General features: G+C 44.3%; 1 protein-coding gene across 1 annotated transcript in view; it reads right to left on the bottom strand.

Moving 5' to 3' along the window:
* PHLPP1 (PH domain and leucine rich repeat protein phosphatase 1) overlaps nucleotides 1-15,290 on the bottom strand; it is a 138,664-nt gene extending 123,374 nt beyond the window's left edge. The window contains exon 1 of the mRNA XM_061995437.1: nucleotides 13,649-15,290. Within this exon, the coding sequence (XP_061851421.1) occupies nucleotides 13,649-15,284 (1,636 nt within the window). The 5' untranslated portion in view covers nucleotides 15,285-15,290. The remainder of the gene's footprint in view (nucleotides 1-13,648) is intronic.
* Between the last annotated feature and the right edge of the window lie 8,192 nt (nucleotides 15,291-23,482).

Genomic DNA, 23,482 nt, shown 5'->3' with positions numbered 1-23,482 from the left:
TTCTTCAGATAGTCTGAGACAAACTATGTCTCTTTACCTTTTTTTTTTTTGTACCTTTGCTCTTCATTCACCAGGGAACTCGTGACACTTGCAAGCAAGCTACAACTGTATTTACCTCTGTACCTTCAACTCCTGACTAGCTGCACTCCCAGGTCAGCATTCAAATCCTCTTTGCACTTCACTTGCCTTCAGTAAAAATTAAAGCACTCATGTTAATAAAAGCAACTAAAACCAGCAAACAGTGGGATGAATAGGGGAAAGGGACCTGGGGGTCCTGGTGCACAGCAGGATAACCATGAGCCAGCAATGTGCCCTCGTGGTCAAGAAGGCCAATGGCATCCTGGGGTGTATTAGAAAGGCTATGGACAGTAGGTTGAGAGAGGTTCTCCTCTCCCTGTGTTCTGCCCTCATGAGACCACATCTGGAATACTGTGTCCAGTTCTGGGCCCTTCAGTTCAAGGACAGGGAGCTGCTGGAGAGAGTTCAGCGCAGGGCCACAAAGATGATGGAGTGAAGCCTCTCCCTTATGATGAAATGCACTCAATTTGCTTTACAGGTCATTAGGAAACAAAATCAAAGCAGCCTCCTCTTATTGAGGACTATGCTACTCATCCAGTCTCTCAGCAGCCTCACATACATGGAAAAAAAATGGACAGAGTGAGAACAGCACACAGTGGGAAAGACTTAAGTGCCCCATAGCATAGTGTACTCATTTTTACAGTTCGGCTAGCCCTGCTTATGATTTGGGAAGCCAGTCTGTTACACCTGACACCTCCACTAATACTAGCACCTCACCCTCATGCCCTCCAAAAAAGTGACAGCCCTCACTCAATACAGATCAAAATGTTCAGGTATCTGGCTATGCCAATACCACTTAATGAGGCTTACAGCTAACTACCACCATGCTTTTCACTAACAGTAATAGAAAGAAATAAATATTCACATTCAAAGCAAAGACAACCAGCATGTCTGCCTGCAGAGTCCCACAGGTATATTCTCAAAAGCACAAGCTGCCAAAAGGCAACAGGAACTCTAGTATGGAGAAGCAAACACTCAAGAGAATCCAAAAAGACAAATCATGTTGTTTATGTATAAAAGATAAGACAAGGTTTGCCTAATCTTTCATTAGGGAAATAGGGATAATGCACTAGTTCTACTGTGGATGAAGACACCACTATATTCAGACATTCCTGCTATGAAAAGGCTAGTGGTCATTAACTTTATGCCACAGTATTCATTTTTGGATGGACAGTATCTACAGTGGGTATGAAGGCTAGACATCTGTCTCTAACCATCTTTTAATAACTACACATTTTGCTTCAAAGCAGTATAAGCACAGCTACAGAAAAAGGTTAAAAAGATTTTCAGTTGAGTACATGCCCTAGATGTTCAGAAAAAATCAGTGGATATGAGCAATAAACAGCTAGGCAAAAGTGAAACCTGAAAGCAAATAACACTGGTGCAACAAAAAAACCCACAGAGTGCCAAGGCACAATGGTCAAAGGACTTAGTCAAGAGCATGTCAAAAAACACCTCTGATTAAGGCTTGATAATATGCACAGCATCTGAACAAACTTAAAATAACAATACCATAGCTTGAAAGGCAATTCACCGATTCTTCAAGTGTAATATGGTTAAGAACCTTACAGAATGAGAATAACATAGGCACAAGAAGACCACTCTCCTATTAAAGTGACAGTCATTCTTTTATTTACCAGTGACAAGTACACATATGCAATCCACTCTGGACAGATGTCTGCACACTGACTCCCCAGAATCTGCTTACTGGACATCTAACCCTTTTCAGGGCTACAAGAAGAGACTAGACTTGTTCTGTACCATATTCCTTAGCAGCACCTTTCTTCACAATTCATAAAGGGTAATAAAAGAAGAGTGTGGCCAGCAGGTCAAGGAAGGTTCTTCTCCCCCTCTACTCTGCCCTGGTGAGGTCTCATCTGGAATACAGTTCTGGACTCCTCAGCTCAAGAGAGACAGGGAACTGCTGGAAAGAGTCCAGTGCAGGGTCACCAAGATGATCAGGGGACTGGAACATCTTTCATATGAGGAAAGACTGCAGGAACTGGGGCTGTTTAGTCTAGAGGAGACTGAGGGGAGATCTTATTAACATTTACAAATATCTAAAGGGTGGGTGTCAGGAGGCTGGGGCATCCCTTTTTTCTATAGTAGCTAGTAACAGGACAAGGGATAATGGGATGAAGCTGGAACACAAAAAGTTCCACTTAAACATAAGAAAAAACTATTTCACTGTTCAGGTGAGGGAGCCCTGGCACAGGCTGCCCAGAGGGGTTGTGCAGTCTCCTTCCTTGGAGGTCTTTAGGACCTGCCTGGGCACGTTCCTATGCGACCTGATCTAGGTGAACCAGCTTCTGCAGGGGGGTTGGACTGGATGATCTCTAAAGGTCCCTTCCAACCCCTACCATTCTGTCATTCTGTGATAATGATTGCTACCTGCATTTTTTTTAACTCGATCAATTGCCCATGCCTACCTAGCTTAGCTGGTGACAGTAAGAGAGCAGTGCCAAATGTTGTACCTCCTCCATGTTTGCTGTACACATTCCTAAAAAGCACAAGCCTTATGGATGTGCTGCATGTAATAGTACTGTTCACAAGTCAGTCTCATGTTAAACATTCAGTACATCCAGTTTTAGGTTCAAAGGCTACAACAGCATGAACTCTTCTACTGTCAGCCATAATTCTTACTATGCAAGATTAGTCTTTGTTCTTTATTTCATAACCAGTTTATGAATTCTCGTTATAGGCAAGCACTTTGTGAACATTACGCAGGCCACAGCCTTTGCCTCTTAAAATCCTACATTTGCAAGAGATACACTGCTGGGTGAAGAACACGTGACACGATTTTTTATTTAAACAAAAATTACCCTGAACCTTTTTGCATATTTGTTTCTGTACCAAAAAAAATCCCTTTACAGTTCTGCTCTTTTCATCTCTTTTGACAACACTGTTGCCCGATCCTACACTGTTAACATACACAAACAATGCAATTTGTTGTAGCTATATGCAGTGACTTTTTGGAGGTAATTTTGTTTATTTCTGCAGCCCTGCATTAAGGCATGCTAGAATGAATGCTCTTCTCCAGAAGTAACGTAGTGGTACCGTTTCACACATAACCTTATAGATAACAGCATGGGGGGAGGAATGCACACAGAGTGATACTGATGAACCGGCACTGCAGAGAAAACGCCCAAGATCCTCAAAAAGAAGAATAAGAGCCTACTAAATGCATGAGTTGGCAAATGCAACCAAGAGGAGAAAAAATAGTGGGGGAAAAAAAAAAGTAGGGAAAGGGGAAAACTGGGAAAAACATGGGGGGAAAAAAGAGTTTAGCTAGATATTCTAGGCTACAAATACCTACAGTTGATCTATGCTTTGTGATCTGCTGACAGTCTCAAGACACTGCTGTCACAACTAAGGTGACAAATCTGCATTCCCCCGTTTCCCCAGTGCAAGTAATTAATATCGATTATTTCCCAGGAACTGAGAATACACTCCCAATTAACGCAAAACTGAAGCAGCAAGAGGAGCTAAAACTGCTCACACTCCAGTGGAGCACTATACAAAGGATCACACCCTACTCAGTGTTGCAAATGAACAATAATATATACCTCAGGCTCTAGTAGACCATTTTCTCCAGAGAAACACTCTGAGACTGACAGAAGGAATATGACTACACTGCAGGCTACAAAGCAGCTTAATCTTTGTACTAAGATAACTAGCAACACTGATCAGCATATTTTCGTTCCGTGTTTCAATTAGGAAAGAAAAAGCTGGAAGCTGCAAATAAACTAGGATTTTTTATGACATGGATTCAGCAAATAAACATTCCAAAATATTTTTCTAACAAGAGACACTTCCAAGACGGAATCTTGAAAGCAAAATACAATAATTTCATGTACTCATATTAGCAGGAATTAAAGTTGTCATTTGATTAAGACGATTAAAGAGACACAAACCAAGCAGTTCTCAGTGTTATAGTCTAATCTTAAGGGGAATTAATATACTTACACAGATTATACTATTGTTCTGAAGTTATGAAGTGGAAATGCTTTCTGTATTTAACAGCTGAAATTTATCACATTAATCTTCCACTTATTCAGAGGGAATATACAGACTACAGATTCTGTTTTGGTTGATACAGACAAGGGACATGATTTTCATGCCACCCCAAAAAAAAAAAAAAAAGTAGATAAGACACGTCCACAGTCACTTCACAGAGCTTGGACACTTCAAAGAGTTCAGATTCTCATTTTCTGCCAATCCCTTCTTGTATTAGTTAGGATACCCAAGACAAAAATATTAACTGCCTGCAACTCAAGTCTTTTTCTAACTATCGAAATTTTAATCCACACGACCACACTATGAGCTCTATGCTTTCACCAAGACACTATATTAGAAAATCCCCACTTCTAGGCCTGACACAGGAAAAAAAGACCACCCTTACGTATAATTACATATTACGTGGCTTCCAACAAGCTCCTGTTGGTACTTCTGAAATGTTGAATTGCATCTCCCACATATGTCTGATTACTTTTACTTTGAGAAACCTGCAAACTACCTTGCCTTTGTGTTTGCAGCCATGATATTGGTTCTAGAAGAAAGCAAGAGCTCCTAGCCTATTCACTTCAGTACATATATATACATATATATACACACACACGCGCTAGCCTTCTTCTGGGTGCTCCACCACTTAATCCGTAACAGGTTTTGTCATTAACTTTTTTATTCCAACAGGCAAACCTTATAGCATGAAAGCAAACATATATAGATGCAGAAAGCTGATAGTGACGTACATTATCAGGTTGCTTCAGATATAATGAAGTTTAATAATAAAATGGCTACTAATAGAGACTGTTGTTCCCTGGAGGTCTGTCTGCCCACTAAGTGCTCACAGCAGAAGGGAAAATGCATTCCTCCATCACTTACAATTGGAGTTAATCATAAAATAACTGATGATAAGTAGTCCTTGGTAGTCTGATCAATTGTTTTACAAGCAAGTATGGTGCAAATATAGTTAGCTTTGTTGCTTGCTGGACTTTTACCACAAACTCAGTGCTACTACTCATTTGCTTTGGGAAAAAAAAAAAAAAGGTTTGAGAGGATTGGATAGGAAGAAAAAGCAGGCATTTGACTGAACAGCAAAAAGTTGTGTATGCAATTCTGATCAGAAAACTCACTGTCCACTTAGAAACTCAATAGCTTCAAGGTAGCTACAAAATTGATGAGAACTGCTTAGATAAAGACCATCCATGGTTTATATAAAAGCAAAATCGTTGCTAGTAAGAACTTTAAGCTTTTCTGTCACGTTTATTTTAAAGCAAATAATGGGATGAACTAGGCACACAGTTATTGTTTAAAGAAGCACACAGCTTTTTCAAAGGAAAAGACTTGGTATTATTCTCATCAACTGAAGGTGACTGAACCACAAGTTTTGTTCTATACTTTAACACTCCATCTAAAATTCTCTCCTCACCAGAGCATGCATTCAGAAAAGGAGTGGCCTGCTACTTATCTTAATTACAGGCCTTACTATCTCTTTCTCTTTGGACACAAAGCTTCATAAATGGAACAAACAGGAAGAAAAACTGCATTCAGATGACATAATGAGGTTTATGTAAATCACACCTACAGCCTAGGGTCCTGAACTTCAAAGGCATTCCAGCTCCTTGTTACCCCTTGGACCAAGGCCCATTGTTTTGTCTCTATTTAAATAAGTTGGCATGCCACTTCGAGTGCCTGCAGATGAGAGGAACTGGTTTCAGTGGCTATTATGGGGGTTTAAGAATTATTAATACAGTTCAATACCTAGTGAGGTTGGTTTGAAGATACCCATTGCCATTGGATAAGACCAGGAACAATCAATACCCCACAGAGGGACAAATTTACCTCTAGCCCATAAAAAAAAAATCTGGCATTAAACTTTAAAAATAATCTCAACTTCGAAAATTTCATTTTCCTTCTACACTAAGAGCTAAGCTAGATAGAAAAATCCTCTGAAACTTGCTATTTTACATCAATATGTAAATAGTTATTCTTAGCTGTCAAATCGAGAAGCACAGTTAGTTGGGCAACGGGTATTTTCAGCATCCCTCCAAATAAGTCCAAGCCAGATGGAAGAAATTTTACTTCCCCATCAATAGAAAAAAGCTTTCAAAGGATAATTGTGAAATTAAATGACTCTTCACTCCAGGAGGTCTTTCTTCTTGATTTAACAGTTGTCATTTTTAAATGCAACGTTCTTCAAAGAACAATTATTGCTCCCTAAGTAATTGAGGGGTGCGTGTGTGCACATAAAATCCCAAGAGATTCTGCAACACTTCCATTCTTCTGCAGATTTTTACCAAAACCACTGGAGCAGAAAGTCGCAGCCATCACAACCAAAGGGTCAGGACTAGCTAGTCAGCCTAACAGGGAAGGAAGAGGCAAATGGCTTAAAGAACTTGAACTATCAGCTTACATAACTAAATTGTTTTATGTGACTGGCAGAGGGTATGGAGGGGCTGACCACAGCCATGCTAATTTACAGAGAAAACTCCAAACGGTGATTACTGCCAGTGTTGGTTTTTAAAAAGCCAGACACCAAAGTGGGTGTGCCGCACAGACATCACAGAAAACTGGTTTTACTACAAATTTTACCTACCTAAAATCCTGAACACAATTTCAGCAGGACAATATTATTATTCATTTACAACCCACACATGTCCCTCCATACTGTTAGGACAGCTGTTGCATTCCAACAGGCAAGTGATGTCTATTCTTTGCATTTAACATTTTATCATATAGCACACATATGATAAAAAGTAAATCAGGAGTCAATTAAAATATATCCTAAAGACTGACATTTAAAATTCTCCAATATCTAGCATGGCTTCAGCATTTAATAGCAATCACCGTAAAAACGGTCAATTAGAATGTGTCACTAGCTATTTTTGGAGAATGATTTTGGACAAATGCCAGCCTAATTGGCAAAAAAATATTCTACAAAAAATGCAAGGTATTTTATAGTGAAAAATTGTAAAAAAAATATTCTCTCCAAAAAAGTAACATTGCAGCTAACTCAACTGTCCAGAAAAGCTATCTGAAGAACAGAAGTTACACAAAGAAAAAATGGAATGAAATATGAAGCTGAAAACCTATAATTTTTGACAAAAAAATTTGTAGAGCTTAACTACCTCAAATCTCTACACAACTCTGCCATTACCACACAGTTGGAATTTTAACTTAGGTTGTCAATCTCACAAGTAATTATCCTAAGAAAGACATTAGTATTTTTAAAATGAGGACATTGTCTTCCTGTGAGGTTCCTTAAGTATCTGATGAAGAGATTAGTGTTTCAGAACTCCTGTCTTAGAGACAAATCAAGAAAAATTTAAGACGCGCTCATTTCTCAATGAGTTTAAAACTTTTTAGTTGTTTACAAATGTTAGTTGCACTACTCTCAAACACCTTTAAGAAGGAGAAAATAAGATGAATTGCATGATCAAGATAGCGAAGCTTACAGAACAAGAGAGACTTTTGCACATTCAACCTGATCACTTCTACTTGAGTTAGTTTCTCCAAACTGCAACTGACTATAGACATCAAGGTCTATTCAAGTTGAACCCACACCAAAAGAGATCTTACAAAAAAAATCTCAAACGTAAACAGAATATGTAGTGCTCTGGGTCAAAGAATAAAGTTATTACATGGCTATTTCAAACATACAGCTTCCCAGAGTGCAAATCCTCATCTGAGCATAAATTCTAAAATAGACCAATAAAACAAAGTCAAGAGAAGTTGAAAAAAAGTACACGTGTAGACGTATCCGTGATCTGACTTAAAATGCCAGTGTGTCCCATTCCACAAACAGTGGAACAACGAAACACTGAAGACTAAGTCAAAGTGTCTTTGCCTCTACTGTCCAAAGCAAATAGGAAGACTGGGTGTTTTGGTTTGGTTTTTTTTTCCCCCTAAATCAATATACTAATACCCTAAACAGTTAATTCAGAATAACTGCCCCTTAAACAAAGGGAAATAGAGCTATCAGGATACAAGGTACAGGCTCCCTTCAAATTAAGAAACTGAATGTAACAAGTAGCACTCCTCAGGATTTCCATCTCTAAGTGTCTACTCTATGGAATTCTATTTGCATGTGTTTTTTTTTCAGACTCTTCAGACTTAGTGTTTTATACTTGCCTCTTTTCCAGAAGATCACTTACATGCAGAAATTGCTCTTTATACTGTTTTTTAAAACGAAAAAAGTAGTTTTTGGTAGTTAAGAAGCACATATCAGTAGCTAATACTGTTTCGAATTACTGTTTGTTTTTCTTGTACTATTAAGTAGTATCAACCCAAGAACCATATAGTTGTTTAGATGCATAGCAGTCTGTCAGAATCCTAACAGAGTAGATAGCTGTTTTAATTGCACAAGGGCTTTTAGGTGTATCAGTGGTTCAATCATCAACATTTATGAAGTTTATAAAAGAAAAACCTAAGGAAGTAACTGTTGAGACGTGGAAAGAGGGATAGTATCAAAACAGATAAAGAGAAAAGGGGGAGAAAACCCATAGAATGCTGCCTTCTGTGCTGCAGCAGTGAGGAAATTCAGCTCCTGGATGTACCAATTTAGGTACTACACATATAGTATATATAGTAACTCTTATGTACATCACACTGAGATCTCCCCTGTTGGTACTTCACACGTACTTAAATTATGGAGTACAACAGAATTTAAAAGCTGCGAAAACCACTGTACTTAACAGCTGTGACATACCAACGCTCAGCTGCAGTTTCCCCAGCATTCCAGCATTATCTGCAGGGCTCCTCCTGTGCAGGAGGAGAGGCCATTGTGCCCTCAGAGCCCCTAAAGCTGCCTACCTCAGAAAGACCCCATTCCAACTGCGAGGAGATAAGCAAAAGGCTACAGGGAACAGGTGGAGCAAGCCAGAAGTGCTGCAACCATTTTTAACCATTTTTCTGCAGAACAGGAGGAGAAATTTCACTACTTTGGTCGCACCAAGGACCAAGCTTGCATTTAAACACACTATGCAACTGAAATGAGATAGTTTCCTAAATTGGCACGGTTTAGGTATTACTTCTCTTTGCAGGAGATGTCGAGACATAAACGATTACAAGGTAAAAGAATATACATCCAAGTCACAGGAAAAAAAAAAAAAACATGATCATGACAGTCTAAGGCAGAAGTTGCTTTTTCTTTTGATTTCAGACAAGTTCAGAGACCTCTCCTGTTCAATCACACCGGTGAAAAAACATTCACTGACATGAACATGAATTAATTTCTTCCATGATAAATAAGGTACAGGATTTCAGAACTAAGTCAATGCTCCAAAGCTCTTTAGGGCACAGCTGTTCTCCTATCATCGGTTAAAAGACAGGTCTGACTTTGACACACCTCCCCCTTAAATAGCACTTAGTCATTTTAACTCGAGTTTACCAATGTATTAAATAATTGAACTGAGTTATTCATCAAGTAGCGTAACAAGCAGCTAGTGATTCAATACATGTCACATTCCACAAAGCTCACCACTGTCAGGCCTACGCTGTTTTCATGTAAGAGTAAGCGTGTAAAACTGTGTTTCCAGCCATATAGTTGGAAGTCTTAGTCTGACCCCAACTACCAACTATACTTAAAAAAAAAACCCACCCAAATAATTGCTTGGATAACTGCAACGGATCCTGACACTCGATCTTCCCATTCTTATCTTCATACTGGACAGACCAACATTTCTTGTAATGAACTTGAAGACACAGCTGGATTTGTTTCTCCTCATGGCTCTCTGAAAGGTCACATGAGCAAAAAGTATCTCTTCCCAAATAAAATCTGACAGCCAGTTGCAAAATTAACACCCCTAATTACATCTGGCACTTCTTAATATTCTGCCTATAGGCAATTCTCTACTGAAAAGTAATATATTTGATGACACTAGCAGGTGCAGAAGCCCTATGTCACATCAAAGAGCAGAGAATTTAATTGTGGCCAAGTGCCAGAATCACAAATAACATCACCTTTCAGTAGTAAAAAAAAAAAGCCTCAAATATCCATTGTATTGAACCAGTCTTCAAGACCAAGTTCATGTTCCTTGCTATGCTGATGCTCCAGCACACAGCATTGTGTATGATTCCACAGCTATCCTTGATCTGAACTCTCAAAACAAGTAAGCAGTTTTGCAGATTCCAAATTAACAGATTGGTACATTAATCTCTTTTTTCTTTCTACATGCAAATTATAGAGAAGTCAAGGCCACTGAGACAGCTTACATGTTACAAAAATTATTATTACAGAGAAACAAGGAACACTAACTTGTTTGTGAGAATCCTTCTGGATCACAGCCACTCTCAGGGCTTTAGGAATAGTTTAATAAGTCTGACCTAATCGGTTTCCCAGCGACAATATCATGACTGTAATTGCACTATGGATTCCTATACAGTTCCATAACTCAGTAACATCATATCTCAGAACAAAGCCATTTAACCATATCCTTTTAAACAGAGATGAAGTATTTCAAACTTTGAAGACAGTCTTTTGTTGAGATAGATTTCAAAGGAGAGAAGGGTTGACATGCATGACCAGCCACTAACGCCCAATTCTGCTTGAACTGATGCTCCAGGGAGTAGGATCAGACCCTTAGAGTTTTAAGAGATTTTGTTTTAGCAATGGCATTATCCATTTAATGCTCAGATTGAAAAAATCAACCACACTAAGTAAGAGAAACAGATAAAGATGCACTAACCACATTCTGAAACAAACCAAGACAACGTATAGGAAGCACTTTTACCTTCCTGGGTGTCACATTTTGGTTTGGACGGCTAACTAAATTTAGAATCCTGCATTAAAAGAACAGATATGTCATTTGCAGTATGTTTGTGGTCTGCTGCCTGCTAAGAAAGCTGTTTTGTCACAGTAAAAATCCTGATTGTCTGCAGTTCTAGCTTTTTTTTTTTTTTTTTTTAAAAATATGTGTTTTCCAGATTCCACAACCAGAGAATTTACCCACCTACAGCAATCACCAAAGTCATTGGTTCCATCAGTTTAACATTACAAATTCCAAGTAAGATAAGTTTCGGTAATCTTCCAGTCTTAAAAATGTCTCTCCCCAGAGACAAAGGCCAAAAGTCACCACCACACTCTTTTCTTCTCTCCCCACTCCAGGAAGAGTAGATGAAGGAATTCTTTTTAGAAGTGATATCATAAATCCAGCCTAAGTTTATGCCATTTTACATCAGTACAAGAGCAGGATCACCAAATCCTACTGAGACAGCTTGCAGGAAATTACAGGGATAGAGATGCTAGCAGTTCTCTCCATCGGGACAAGCCAGGCTGCTTAAACCAATGAAGTCCCAGGCAAACAGGAAATCACTGTTTTAAAGTTCTCCTTGGGGTACGATCCTGTACAATCATTTATAAAAAAAGTATTTCTCATAAGAAAAACACCCTAACTTCAGGGCCAAAAAAACACTCCCTTTACCTAATTTCCTAGTTTAGTTTGATGTGTACTCTTTTTAAGTGTCTTCCTCCCCTTTCATCTGCAGGCATGGGCAAGGGGGGGGAATATAAAATAAGGAAGCAGAGACAACTTGGCAAGACAGTTACATAAAGTCAATGTGATTACATGTCAGTAATATTTTCTTAGCTGTTTTTGGCTGGTCTATTCATCTACATCAGATGCCACAACCATTCTTCTACAAGCACCTGATCACAGGTGTTTTAGATGTTGATCACAGACCTCCTCAAAGAGATAAGGATTTCAAAAAACACTGCCTTTTTGAAGTACAAGGCGTACTTCTTAGTATATGAACTTGCATAAGAAATTTGCATTAATTTAATCCTATGCAATCTTAAGCAAGAGAGAGACGTTTCTATTTAATAGCTTTGTACAAGGAAGTCCAAAATGTACGAGCTACATTAGCAATCAAACTGGGGCACTGAAATAAAACAAAGTTGGAACATCTGCATTTAACGTCTAGAATTAATCAGTTAATGCATAAAAACTACATGCAAATGGGCTTAACTGTGTGTAAGACTTAACTACGTTTTCTGAGAGTGTTTTCAACACGCTGTTAGGAAAGGCGGCACACAGTTGTCCCATTTTAAAACATGTCTGTTCATCCCTGTTTAAAGGTGCGACTGGAAATAAAGGAAACAACATCACTTCCAGCATCATCTGTCAGCTTCTACCCTCAATAATGTTGCAGACAAACACACAGATCATCATCAGAAAGTATTTAACTCCTTTCTAACTCCAACATATCTAACCTATTTTTGTCAATCCCTCGAACAAATACTACTTCTGTGCTCATTATGCTGGGAGTGTTATACAGTTGACCAAGAAATCTGAAAAAAAGCTGAAGTGACCGCTTGCCACCACTCCCACATTCTCCTCTGAATAAAGAAGTGCACTTATACTAGCATCCTGCTCACCTTCCCATCCTGCCATTACTCCTTCTATTTGACCTTCTGGGGATTTCACTCAAGAGAAAAATCTCTGTATTTTTCAGAGTTAAAGTGCTACATTCTCACGGTTCGGTGAAGGAACACTCCGCTCAGCCAACCCAGAGAAGGGATGAATGGCATTTACTACTTTGCTAGCATGACCTTATCTTTGGATACCACATTTGCCTATTTCACAAGAAAACTTAAGAAGTATTTGAACATGAAACAAGTCCTCCTTCTGGGAGAGATGGACAGGACAGTTAAAACCCAAGGAGTTCCAAGATCACAGTACATATTTTATACAAACCAACTTAACTGACACACGAGGTATTTTTAAACCTCTCTAAAAATGCAGAAGGTTGCATAATTACAACGTGGGAGCTAACTTTCTGTTCTGTACGTTGTAACAGCAAAGCTGCATTAAAAACCTTCTACCTTTTCATTATAAAGGTTCTGACTACGCCGTTTTCAAAGGCTACGTCCCGTACACGCGTACTTTCTTCGCTTACTGCCTCAGTCAGAAAAGTCCTGCGACTCCAACAAATGGGAAAATCGATCTGAAGTGCTAACAACATGGAAAACTAAGTATAGGATTTTTGCGGGAATGTACCGTCCTCAGCTCAGGATTCTGCGTGCCCCACATAGTTGCAGGAGCTTTCTTTCCCTGTTCTGCCCAAGCCCGCCCTGCCCTTAGCGCCGTTACCAGGCGGTCTCGGAGCACACAGCCCAACTAAACGGCGAGTGAGCTGCAAAGACTCGAATCAGCCTTTGACCTTCCAACCCCAGCAGAGGCATGCATGCACTTCTCGTCACTAGGGAAAGCAGTAGATTAAGGCTGATTTCACCTCGGACGCTCAGTGCCGCTGTTGGAAGCGGAAAACAACGGAAGAGCCATCTCCATTACGCGGAAGGGAAGGGGGTCTGCCCTGGCACGGCCTCAGTTTTGGGGCAGCCCGGAGCTCCCGAGGGCCTCTACCACCCCGGGTTCCCTCGGCAGCCCGCTCGTGGCAGCCCTGCCCGCCGCCGGCCACCTCCCCTCCCTGCACGGCCCCTCCCCGGCGCGCAGGTACCCGCGGGCCACCTTCGCCGTCAGAGCGGACGGTCCCGGGGCCAGCTCCAGCGAAGGGACAGCTCGCGGCGCCCGGGTCGCCCCACAAGCCGCCCCCTCCCCTCCCCGCTCACCGGCGTAGAAGCGGATGAGGCAGCCGGTCTCCGAGTCCATGCCCTCCTCCTGCACCCGCCACAGGTCCCGGAAGCCCAGCTGGGAGAGGTAGTCGTTCTGGATCTGTAGCGGCTTCTCGTGGGCCTCCAGCCGTCGGCTGGTCTCCCCGTGGAGCTGCACGTATAGAGCAGGCGGCCCCGGCGGCGCGGCTCCCGCCGGCAGCTCCCGCCCGCCGGCCGCGCCCGCCGGCGCCCCCCCTGCCCGCCCCGGGGGCAGCTCCCCCGGGCAGGGGGGGCTCTGGTCCGGCCCCGCACCTGCTTCCACCACGTCGTGGGGCGCCGGCTCCACCTCCAGCTCCTCCGAGGAGGACGAGCCGCCGCCGCCGCCGCTGCTGTAGGGATCTAGCCGGTCGGAGACACTCTCGGCGCTGGGGCTGAAGCTCTCGGTGTCGGAGCCGGCCGGCCCCAGTTCCCCCAAAAGCGAGGGGCAGGAGAGCGGCGGGCCCGCCAGGTACAGCTCGGCCGGCGGCGCCCCGGGGCTGAAGTCGGAGGGCGTCGGGCTCGGCCGGCCGCCGGCCAAGTCGCTCTCCTCGGCGCTGCCGCCCAGCGGCAAACGGCCGGGCCGCGCCGCTTCCCCGCAGTCTCCGCCGGCCGGCCCGCTCCGCGTCCCCCGCCGGCTCCTGGGCCTCTCCTCCGGCTGTGGTCGCTGTCCCTCCGCCACGGGCTCGGGCGGCGCCTCAGCGGGGGCCGTCGCGGCCGTCTCGGGCGGAGGCTGCGGCGGCGGGCCCGTCTTGCCCAGCACCCGCACCACACTGCTGCCGCCCCGGTGGCCGAGCTGTTGCAGCCGGGCAGCCACCTCTGCTGCCGTGGTCTCCAAGGTGCAGAGCACTGGCCGCAGGTAGCAGTTCATGTGGCGCTCGTAGACGTGGACGCAACCCCGCTGCAGGTCCCGCCGCACCCAGTCCCGCTCCGGGGGCTGCAGGGGCTGCAGCTGCCGGGGCGGCTTTAGCAGTAGCGCTTTCCTATCCAAGCTGCGGGTGCCCAGCGAGGCAGCGGGGGCCGCGGCGGTCGAGGAGGCGGCGGCGGAGAGGTTCCTCTTCAGCCTCCCCCGCCGCAGGAGCAGAGAGTTGGCGGTGCCGGCCCCGCCGGGGACCGCCGGAGTCCCGCCGGTCGCGAGCGCCGCAGGGGGAGCGAAGCCGCCGGCTACTGCTCGCCTCCGCCGCGGGCCGCCGGCTCCTTTCCCGTGTAGCTGCCCGCCGCCGCCGCCCGACGGCTCCACGCCGCTCTCCGCGCCGGCCGCCGCCTGGCTCCTCCTGCCCGGTGAGCTGCTCTCCGGCTCCCCGTGGCCGCTGCCCGCCGCGGGGGCTTCTCTCGCTCGCTGCTGCGCGGGCTCCATCGCCCGCGGGGCCGGGGATGCCGCCGCCGCCCTGCTGGGAGCGCCGTTCGGCGGCCCGCCGCGGCGCGGGGAGGGCCGAGCGGAGCGCGGCGCCGCGTCCCGGGGGAGATTACGTAGCAGCGGGGCGCATTCCGCCGGTGCCCTCGCGCCGCGCACCCGGCTCAGTCCCGCTCCCCAGCTGTCGCGAGCGCCATTAGGCGGGTAGAGCGCGGGTGCGCCCGCAGCCGCCGCCCGCGCGCCCGCCCGCTCCCCGCGCCTCATGAATATTAAGCAGCCCCCGCCCCGGCGCTGGCGAGCGCCGCCGAGCCGGGCAGGCTCGCGAGGGTGACGCCACCGCTCGCGCGGCGGGGCGGGGCCTCGCCGATAAACACAACGTGACCGCGCCCAGGGCCGGGCGGGAGCGCGCGGGGGCTGCCGGGAAGCGTAGTGCTGCGGCTCCCGCCCGGCGACTACAAGTCCCGACAGCGCCCCCTTCCCGTCGCTCGGCTCCCCGCCGCGCCGGGGCCCGTCCCGCAGGGGCGCGAGGGATCGCCGCTTGGCGCGTCCCAGGCCCGTCCTCCCTCGCCCTGAGTGCCGCCCGTGCCGCTGCCGGGGCCCTCGGGGAGGCTCTGCGCCCTGGGGTGCCTCGCAGCCCTGCCCGTCATCCACTGGCCAGCTCCCCGCCTCCCCGCGCCGTCGCCGAGGGAGCGTCCGCCCGCAGACCAAGCGTGAGGGCGGGAGGCCGGGATACGCTGGAAGTCGCGCTGCTTCCCGCTCGGTGACCCCGGGGAGCGCAGTGTGCCGCCACTGCTTACGGCTCCAGGCTGAATCGGGTTCAGAATGATGCCAGGACTTTGTCCGGTGCTCGATGGTTGTATTCCTTAGGTCTTATCGGAAGGTTTTACGGCGACAGTTAATCGAGAGAAACTGTGTGGCCGGGAGTACTGATAATGAGACCTGTGCACCGTCACGCTCGTGCTGCGCCTCACTGGGAACGTCGGTGCTTAGCAGTAATTGCTGGCTAATCGCCACCTGGCAGCATATGTGAAACGGTTTTACAGGTTCATTGACTGTACTCGTTCTACTCTTTCTCATCTGACAGGTTCTCCCCATTGGCTGTCTCAGCACAGAGTCCAAGCACTGAGCCCAGGCAGTTGTTCTCCTCTGAGGAGGAAGATGATCTCTTCAGATCCAAGATGGAGAGGGACATGGAAATGTGAGTGCAATTAGATAAATTGCAGTTAGCATGAAAGCATGGTTTTTCATGCTGTAAGGACACCATACTACAGAATTTATTCAGAGGAATCTCTTATGCTCCTCAGAATGTTTTAGCTGAGTAGTGCCCATTGGATAGGGCTGTAACTGCCTGAGATCTTTCATTTTTAATAGATTTTGTAAAAGCACAGAGAAACGTCTTGCCAGATATTAATCAAAAATGCTGTAGACTGCAATAAAGTGGGAGTTCTGGGCAATTAACCAGTAACATCAATGTTAGGGGAGATAAATTGTCACTGAGAACCCCAAGATAAACTTAGTGAAACACTGTTTTTAGTTACTGGTGTTTTTTGGTGCACACATATAATATATGAACCATAAATAAACCAGAACCATTACAAAACTAACTTTACTGTTCCTAATGAAACATTTCTCCACACTTCCATGTTACTGTCTTCATATTCCATGCAAGCAGATGAAACACACGGCAGAAAACAGAGGTATTCCTCAAGGAACTTGCAACAGAATTACGTGACTGCCTTCATAAGTTTTTGTTGACAGGGAAGCTGACATTTTACCTTTATATGGAAACCATCCCCTCTCTGAACAGAACAATCTGTAAATTAATTATGCTCTGACTCTGCAGTTTGCTGGCCCGTATCTGGAGTTGCAATCACCGGCAAGAGCGTCTTTGGAATTCCTCTTGAGCAAGTGTGCCAGGACCATATCCAGAGCATGGAATGACAGAAGATGACGTCAGCACTTGGCCATTAAAGGCTTAAATTGGTGCCCAAAACCTCCTTTGACAGTGGCAGCATCCAGCAGAAGTGCAGCACTTGAGTATATTGAGCTCTGGTTCTGGCTGCTGTGTATGTTCTGGTTTATTTCTACCTGCTTTGCTCCACTCTCATGCCACCTACTTCATGAAGGTTACTCCAAGTCTTCTGATTTAAATGTGTGAGAGAAATATTCTACATGCAGAGAGACACACTCAGAAGAAAGAGACAGCAAGCTTTAAGGACATTATGGTTAGAAGTAATACTTGAAATAAAAGAGAGGTTTAGAAAACAGTTTACAGCCCATCTCTTCTTTGTAGGGAGTGGGGAGAGAGAAGGTCTACTTTTTCAGGTTGTTCAAATACATAAATATTCACGCATACACACAGAAAAAAAATCCATAAGGCAGAGACTCTCCAGTGTTACTTAGGAACACAACCAAAGAGAGATCTCCTGGGACACGCAGTGGCATATCCTTGCGACGTATCCTTGTGGCTGGAGATGCCATATCCTACATTAGCAAGGTCCCCCTAACATGGTAGATAAACAAGTTGAACATCATTTTGAAAGGAGCTGAGCTGATTTACCCTCTACTCTTAACTGAAAGACTGTCCCAGAGACACCCTGCCCTCAGTGTTGGGACCTTCCTTCCAATATTCAGTCTGAATTTTACACACGGGTAGTCCAGAGCCTTTTGCTCTCAGACCAGCACTGTGTTGCCGTTTGACCCAAATAGCTGCTGAGTTTTTTAACTCCAAAGTTATTTACCCCGAAGGTACTTATGGGCAGCGATAGTATCCCCTGGAAGACTTTGTGTTCTTTCCTTGGTAGACGAAACATGGTCTTTCTGTCTCTTTCTGATGAGATAGGCCACGTAGTGTAGGAACAGGCAGTTAAGGTCATTTAAGTAGCCTTGAGTCAGATCTTCCATGGGGTGAACTGGTACAGCTCCAGCTCTGGATTTTACACCACCCAAAGCAGTCGCCGTCTCTGATACAGCTCAGAGAAGTGCCCAGGGTCTGAGCTGCCCTCGCTCTCCCTCTTGCCTGGCTAACCCATGGCTACCAGCAGCCTCACTAACAAAGGGCTTTACGCAATTAAAAAGCAAAACAACAATGCCAAAGTCCTGAGGATGAAAAAAACCGTTGGATTTCTCACTGCCCCGTGAAATCTGTTGAGGTGCAGAAGGCTGCAATGGGGCTTCCAGCACTCCATGAGCCCAGAGTTGCGCCACGAGCAGAAAAGGGCTCTCGTCTCAGCTTCTTGAATGTGAGGGCGGCGGTTTCTGTACTGACCCAGAATGTTTAGTGGTACCAAGCCTGGTTATTTTTTTGCTTTATGCAGGGAAGTGTGCTTGAAATCTGTAAAGTATATGCATATTTAAATTGAACTCTCAGGTTTATGAGAAAGCTATGCTATTCTCCATTTCCCAGGAACTGATAGATGCTCTTAAACTCTCCCGGAGTTGTGAATTTTGATAGGGATTAACTGCTGTTGTGAGGCATGTGAATGGAGCTTATGAAATTGATGTTTGTCAGGAGGAAGTAGAAGGGTGAAAAACACATTTCCCTTTTCTGAAGTTTGATTGATGACAGCTGTTTGGAAGACAGGTAAAATGAAAGGGGATGGCTTGCAATCTGCAGTTTTCCAACCAGATACTGGCAATCTTGAAGAAGGGTTTTCTGATTGTAGGAGTTGTCAAGAGAAAATAAGGGAATAAAAAGTAATTTATCGCAGATTGCTATCAATTACTCCATACCAAAACTCTTTCTGCTGAATGTACAAATTATACACTCCCACAGATAGTGGCAGGAAAGTGCCAGAAGGTCTTAAAACCACAAGATGACTTTCCTGCACGATGTAACATCCAGAGTTATGAGAGCCAGAGGGTCCCCTGAGCAACAGTGCAGACCAAAGCTTAACTGAGATCCTCACAGGGATCTGTTGTGATCTGTACTACAGCTCTGCCAGCAGCTGCTACAGCTAAGGCAGGAAGGCATCAGGCTACCAAACACAGCCACTGAGCTGGCTGAGTAAATGCAGTGGTGCTTGGAGTATGTTAGCTCCTGTTCAGCTGCTTCCAAAATCTGCCTCCCCCCATTCTCACAAATTCCTGTGAAGCCCTCCGGGATACCCTGTGCTGTTACTGGATGTTTCTGCGAGGGAAGGGACAGATTATGGGCATCAGCTGATGTCTGTGGTTTTCCTTATTCTTTCATTGTGAATATGGAAGAGAGAAGCAGGCCCAGCTTCTATTCATATTACTGCCAGTTCTGTTCTCTCTTAACATTATGCCACTTCTTTTCATGTAACCCATTGGTTTAGTTACAGTTCATATTTTGCTGAATAATTCAATGATGGCTTATTGGTCCTGTCTATTTTTTCTGAAATGCCTGCTGCCATGGGATAGTAAAAACAGGACTCAGTCTTCGTAGATTCAGTTTTACCATGAACTGTGCTCAAAGAGGATTTTTTAGTGATACCAAATATGCAATGTTTGCCCAGTTAGGTTTTTGTTTTCAAAGATATAATTTCAGAATAGTATGCTCTCATTAAACAGGAACTGCTTAATCCCCAGTCCTTGACTACAGAAAACTCTACTGACAAAATGGTTCTGGATCAAAAGCTGAGACAAGCACTGAGAAATACTAGTGTGGGAAAGATTATACTTTCTCTGCTATAAGTCATCATTGATGATGCTGTTTAATGTTCATCTGTGTTTTAAGAAGGTATGAATCACCTTAGTGATTCCAGTTAACAATGTGAAGGCTTAGAAAGAATTTAACGTCCTTCAACCCTGCAAAATGTTAGGGAGCTTACTCAGCTGTCTTCTTTGGTAGCTTGTTTTTCTAGTAAGGGAGAATTTCCCTACAGACGAGGACGCAAGAGACTGATTTCAATGTCAAAATGCTGAAGCAAAAGACAAAACATTTGCCACTATGTAAGTAATTCAAAGACCAGGAGATGAATAAGCAAAGGGACCATTTCAAGTCAAACGGGATAATAATCTCCTTCTTTGTAAAGAGGAATTGAATGTTATCGTATGGAAGCTGTTCTCAAAATAATACCGAATTTTACCAGTGTGGGTTCATTTCGGTTTTTAAAATGCTAGGTATGCACCTGTATCTCACATCCATATGTGCAACTGTCACAACTGTAGGAGCGGTTATAGCAGTGATTGGATATGCAGATAACAAGGAACAGAAAATTTATGTTGATTGCTACTCCAGCTGTGAGCTTGAGCACAGCACTATGTATGTGTTCCGTGCTGGTCGTGCTCGTCTTGGCCTGTTAGACCTTCAACGTGGTAAAGAATTTAAGATGGTGCATATTCAAGGAAACTCTTGAGTTTAAATATGTTCTTAGATTGAGCATATGATTAAGAACTATTCTTGAACTGGAAAGTTTCCATTAATTGATGCCTGAAATAGAATTAGGTTGGAAATTATTTTACAGTTGGTTTTGTGTTTATATAACCAGGAACACTTGACTTGGATTACCCAGTTAATTTGTACCTACAGCCCCCTAAATCATTTTCAACAAAGACTGATCTGTATTTCTGATTCCAAAACCACTTCAATACAAGTAATATTGACAGTACCACACGTTCTTCAGCAGTGCACCTCAAAGCACTTTACAAATGTGTGATGATTTCCATAATACAGAAAGAGGAGAAAAGAGACAAGTGGGTTGCACATTAAACCTCTCTCAAGGTGATGAGCAGAAGTCCCCATGTCCGGAATGAGGAGCACCAGGCTGTGAAGCTCCCTCCGTTCTTGCTGAAGAAAAGTCTTATCCCAGCTTGCTCTGGGCAGCAGGACTGGAGGCGGGTGTAGAATCCCACTGTTAGGTTGTTTGGCGGACACGCAGCATTGCTCACTAGCAGTATGTGGCCACTTGAATTTCAGTTTCTTGTAGAGCTGCCCTGTACTGTTTTCAGCAAAGTAAGGTTTTCCTAAACCATCCTCAGCAGCGTGGTGTGGAAACCCTTTGATTACACAAACGGTTCCCCTTGTGACATGCTCAGGCTGAGCTGTGTTAGCATTGCAGTCAAACAGCTGGGAGGTGCAGCTTCCTTGGCAAATTTTGGAATCTCTTCTCCAGCACAAACTTCTCGTTCCTGTCACGTAGGAAGAAGGCAATTTACAGAAGTAAATAGCAGCATCTCCATTGCCGTTCAGGGTAATGAGCAGCTGACACTGAGTGAACCGTACGGCTAAAAGCCACTCTCAGAGGAAACACATTTGAGAACAGAAACACAGCTTTGCTGCCTGGATGGATTGCAGGTCTATGTTATATATTCCAGTGTTACATTAAATACTGTATTAAAATGAAAGCAGCATTTTACAGATTTTGTTTTTAATTTATGTTGATACTAATTGCAAAGCCAGACATTGTAATTGCCAGTAGACTCAGCAGCCCCTCTACACTAATCCTCTTACTGTGTCTTTGACTCTTCCATTTTAAGCTATGTGTTTTGTTTGTTGTTTTGGGTTTTTTTCTAAGAAAAAAGAGTTTCATTGCCTGTTAGATATTAATGCACTAAAAGATTCTCTTCTGGAACTTTATAAATCCTTCTTTGTAATTATTTCTTTTTATCTTTCTTGCTCATATGGTGTCTTAAACCCTTTTTGTTTTAGAGCTCTACAGCTCCTCGAGGTACAGTATTCCTCACTACTGATAGATGGATTAATGTGGATTCATTAAGCTGCAGCCAACACAGTGACTTGAATGCAATGGTTTTACATAATATGTAGCCCTAAATAGAGTGACTGGCGTTATCTGAAGTGACCCAAGAGATTCAGACATTTTTGGTATCAGCTTTTCATGGGGTTAGTCATCTCCCATTAATTCCCTTGTAAATACCCCAGAGGGTACTGTCTGTTGTTCAAAGGCTGTACATAAAGGCCTTTCATGCAAGACTGAGGCTATATTTCCACCATGCAGCAGGTTTGGCAACAAAGTTGGCTTAGGAGGTTTATGCCCTTACTCGTATTTGCCACTCCTGCACACTATGTTGCCCACTCCAGCGTACCAGTATGACTGAAGCTGCGTTGTCAGACAAGTAATGGAAATGCTCCGCACTGAAATGAATTAATGCCTTAAGAATCTCAGGTGTTGCTTTAATACAGCAAGAATCTACCTCATAAACAAGCGACCTATTTGTGAATGGCATAAGCACTGAAGTGAGAATAGCACAGAGGAAGTTAAACTCTCAAAATCTCTGTTACTGATGATTTGTCCTAGTACAGAGTGCTATTAACAGCTGCATCTACATTGTTTATCCTACTGGAAGGATAAACAATGTTGCACATGATACTCTTTGAAGGAGCCTATTTAAATTTAGTTCTTCAGCACCAAAGGTGTATCTTGATAAGAGTAAACGTAGAAATCTTCCAAGGAAATTAATTAAAATATTGGTAGGATCAACCTAGAAGTTAATACTACAGTAGCTCACTGTCTCACATCTGCAGCTCCCCAAGCAGCCCTCTCAGAAGGGCTTTCAGGAAATCAGTAGGGAAAAATATCTGTCTTTGATGAAAAGGACCAGAAGCAGTTAAATCTAGGCAAGCAGGGATGTTTCTGTCCTTAGCTACTACAGTGACAAAATGCCAATTGACTTCTGGGTGGGCGGCTGTTGCACTTGTGGCAACCTTCTGTACCAGGTCAGAGGGTTGTGAGCGTACCTGACAAAGGTGCCTCGGCCAAAAATCTGCTCCTCTCCTTTGCTCACTTCCTTAGCCATGTCAGCTGTGGTTGCCTAGTCATAGGGCTGTGCCATGCTGTTGCATGAGATTAAAGTAATACACTGGAATGATGGGAATGAGCCCAGTATTCATGGGTGAGGCTAAACAAAACTTCCAGGAAGATGAGTCCATCGTTTCGCTGACAGATCAGATGGCTCCACACATAGTGGCCCAGGTCACTATAAGGTCCTGTTCCATGACTCTGTCAGTCTGTGCAGAAACTGGCCTGGGACTGGGGGAAAGGGAAGACATAGGAGAGGGGGAATGGCTAATATTGCAGCATTCAGATTTTGCTGAGGTGAAAACCTGTGTCATTAGCTTTGCAGATGTTGTCTGGGGCACCACTACGGTCACATGTATTTATTTGGCATCTAAACTGTTTCAGAGTTAGCATCATCTTGCTTTTGGCTTTCCAAAGGTGTCCGTCCTCAGCTGTTCTGTTAAGTGCTAAGAACAGAGCGGAATGTTCTATAAGACTCCGCCTAGTCTGGTCAGAGCTAGGATAAACCAGGTTCTCCAAACTGATGTGAATTCTCATTGCAAGAGCAGAACAAGGATTTAGTTTTTCCAAGCACATAAATGACCAGGCACTGTCACTGCCAGCATGCTTTCCAGGATATTCAATGCCTGTGACTTACCTGTTCCACAGATCAAGACATGCCTTGTGGTTAAAATGTTCATCACCCTCCTGAGAGTATGGGCGACAAACATGTGAAAACCCATCAGTGGCCCCCACACCACT

The sequence above is a fragment of the Colius striatus genome, chromosome 4 (genome assembly GCF_028858725.1).
Source record: "Colius striatus isolate bColStr4 chromosome 4, bColStr4.1.hap1, whole genome shotgun sequence".
Lineage (NCBI taxonomy): Eukaryota > Metazoa > Chordata > Aves > Coliiformes > Coliidae > Colius > Colius striatus.
The sequence above is the reverse complement of the archived record's forward strand: the minus strand, read 5'-3'. Positions and strand labels throughout refer to the sequence as shown.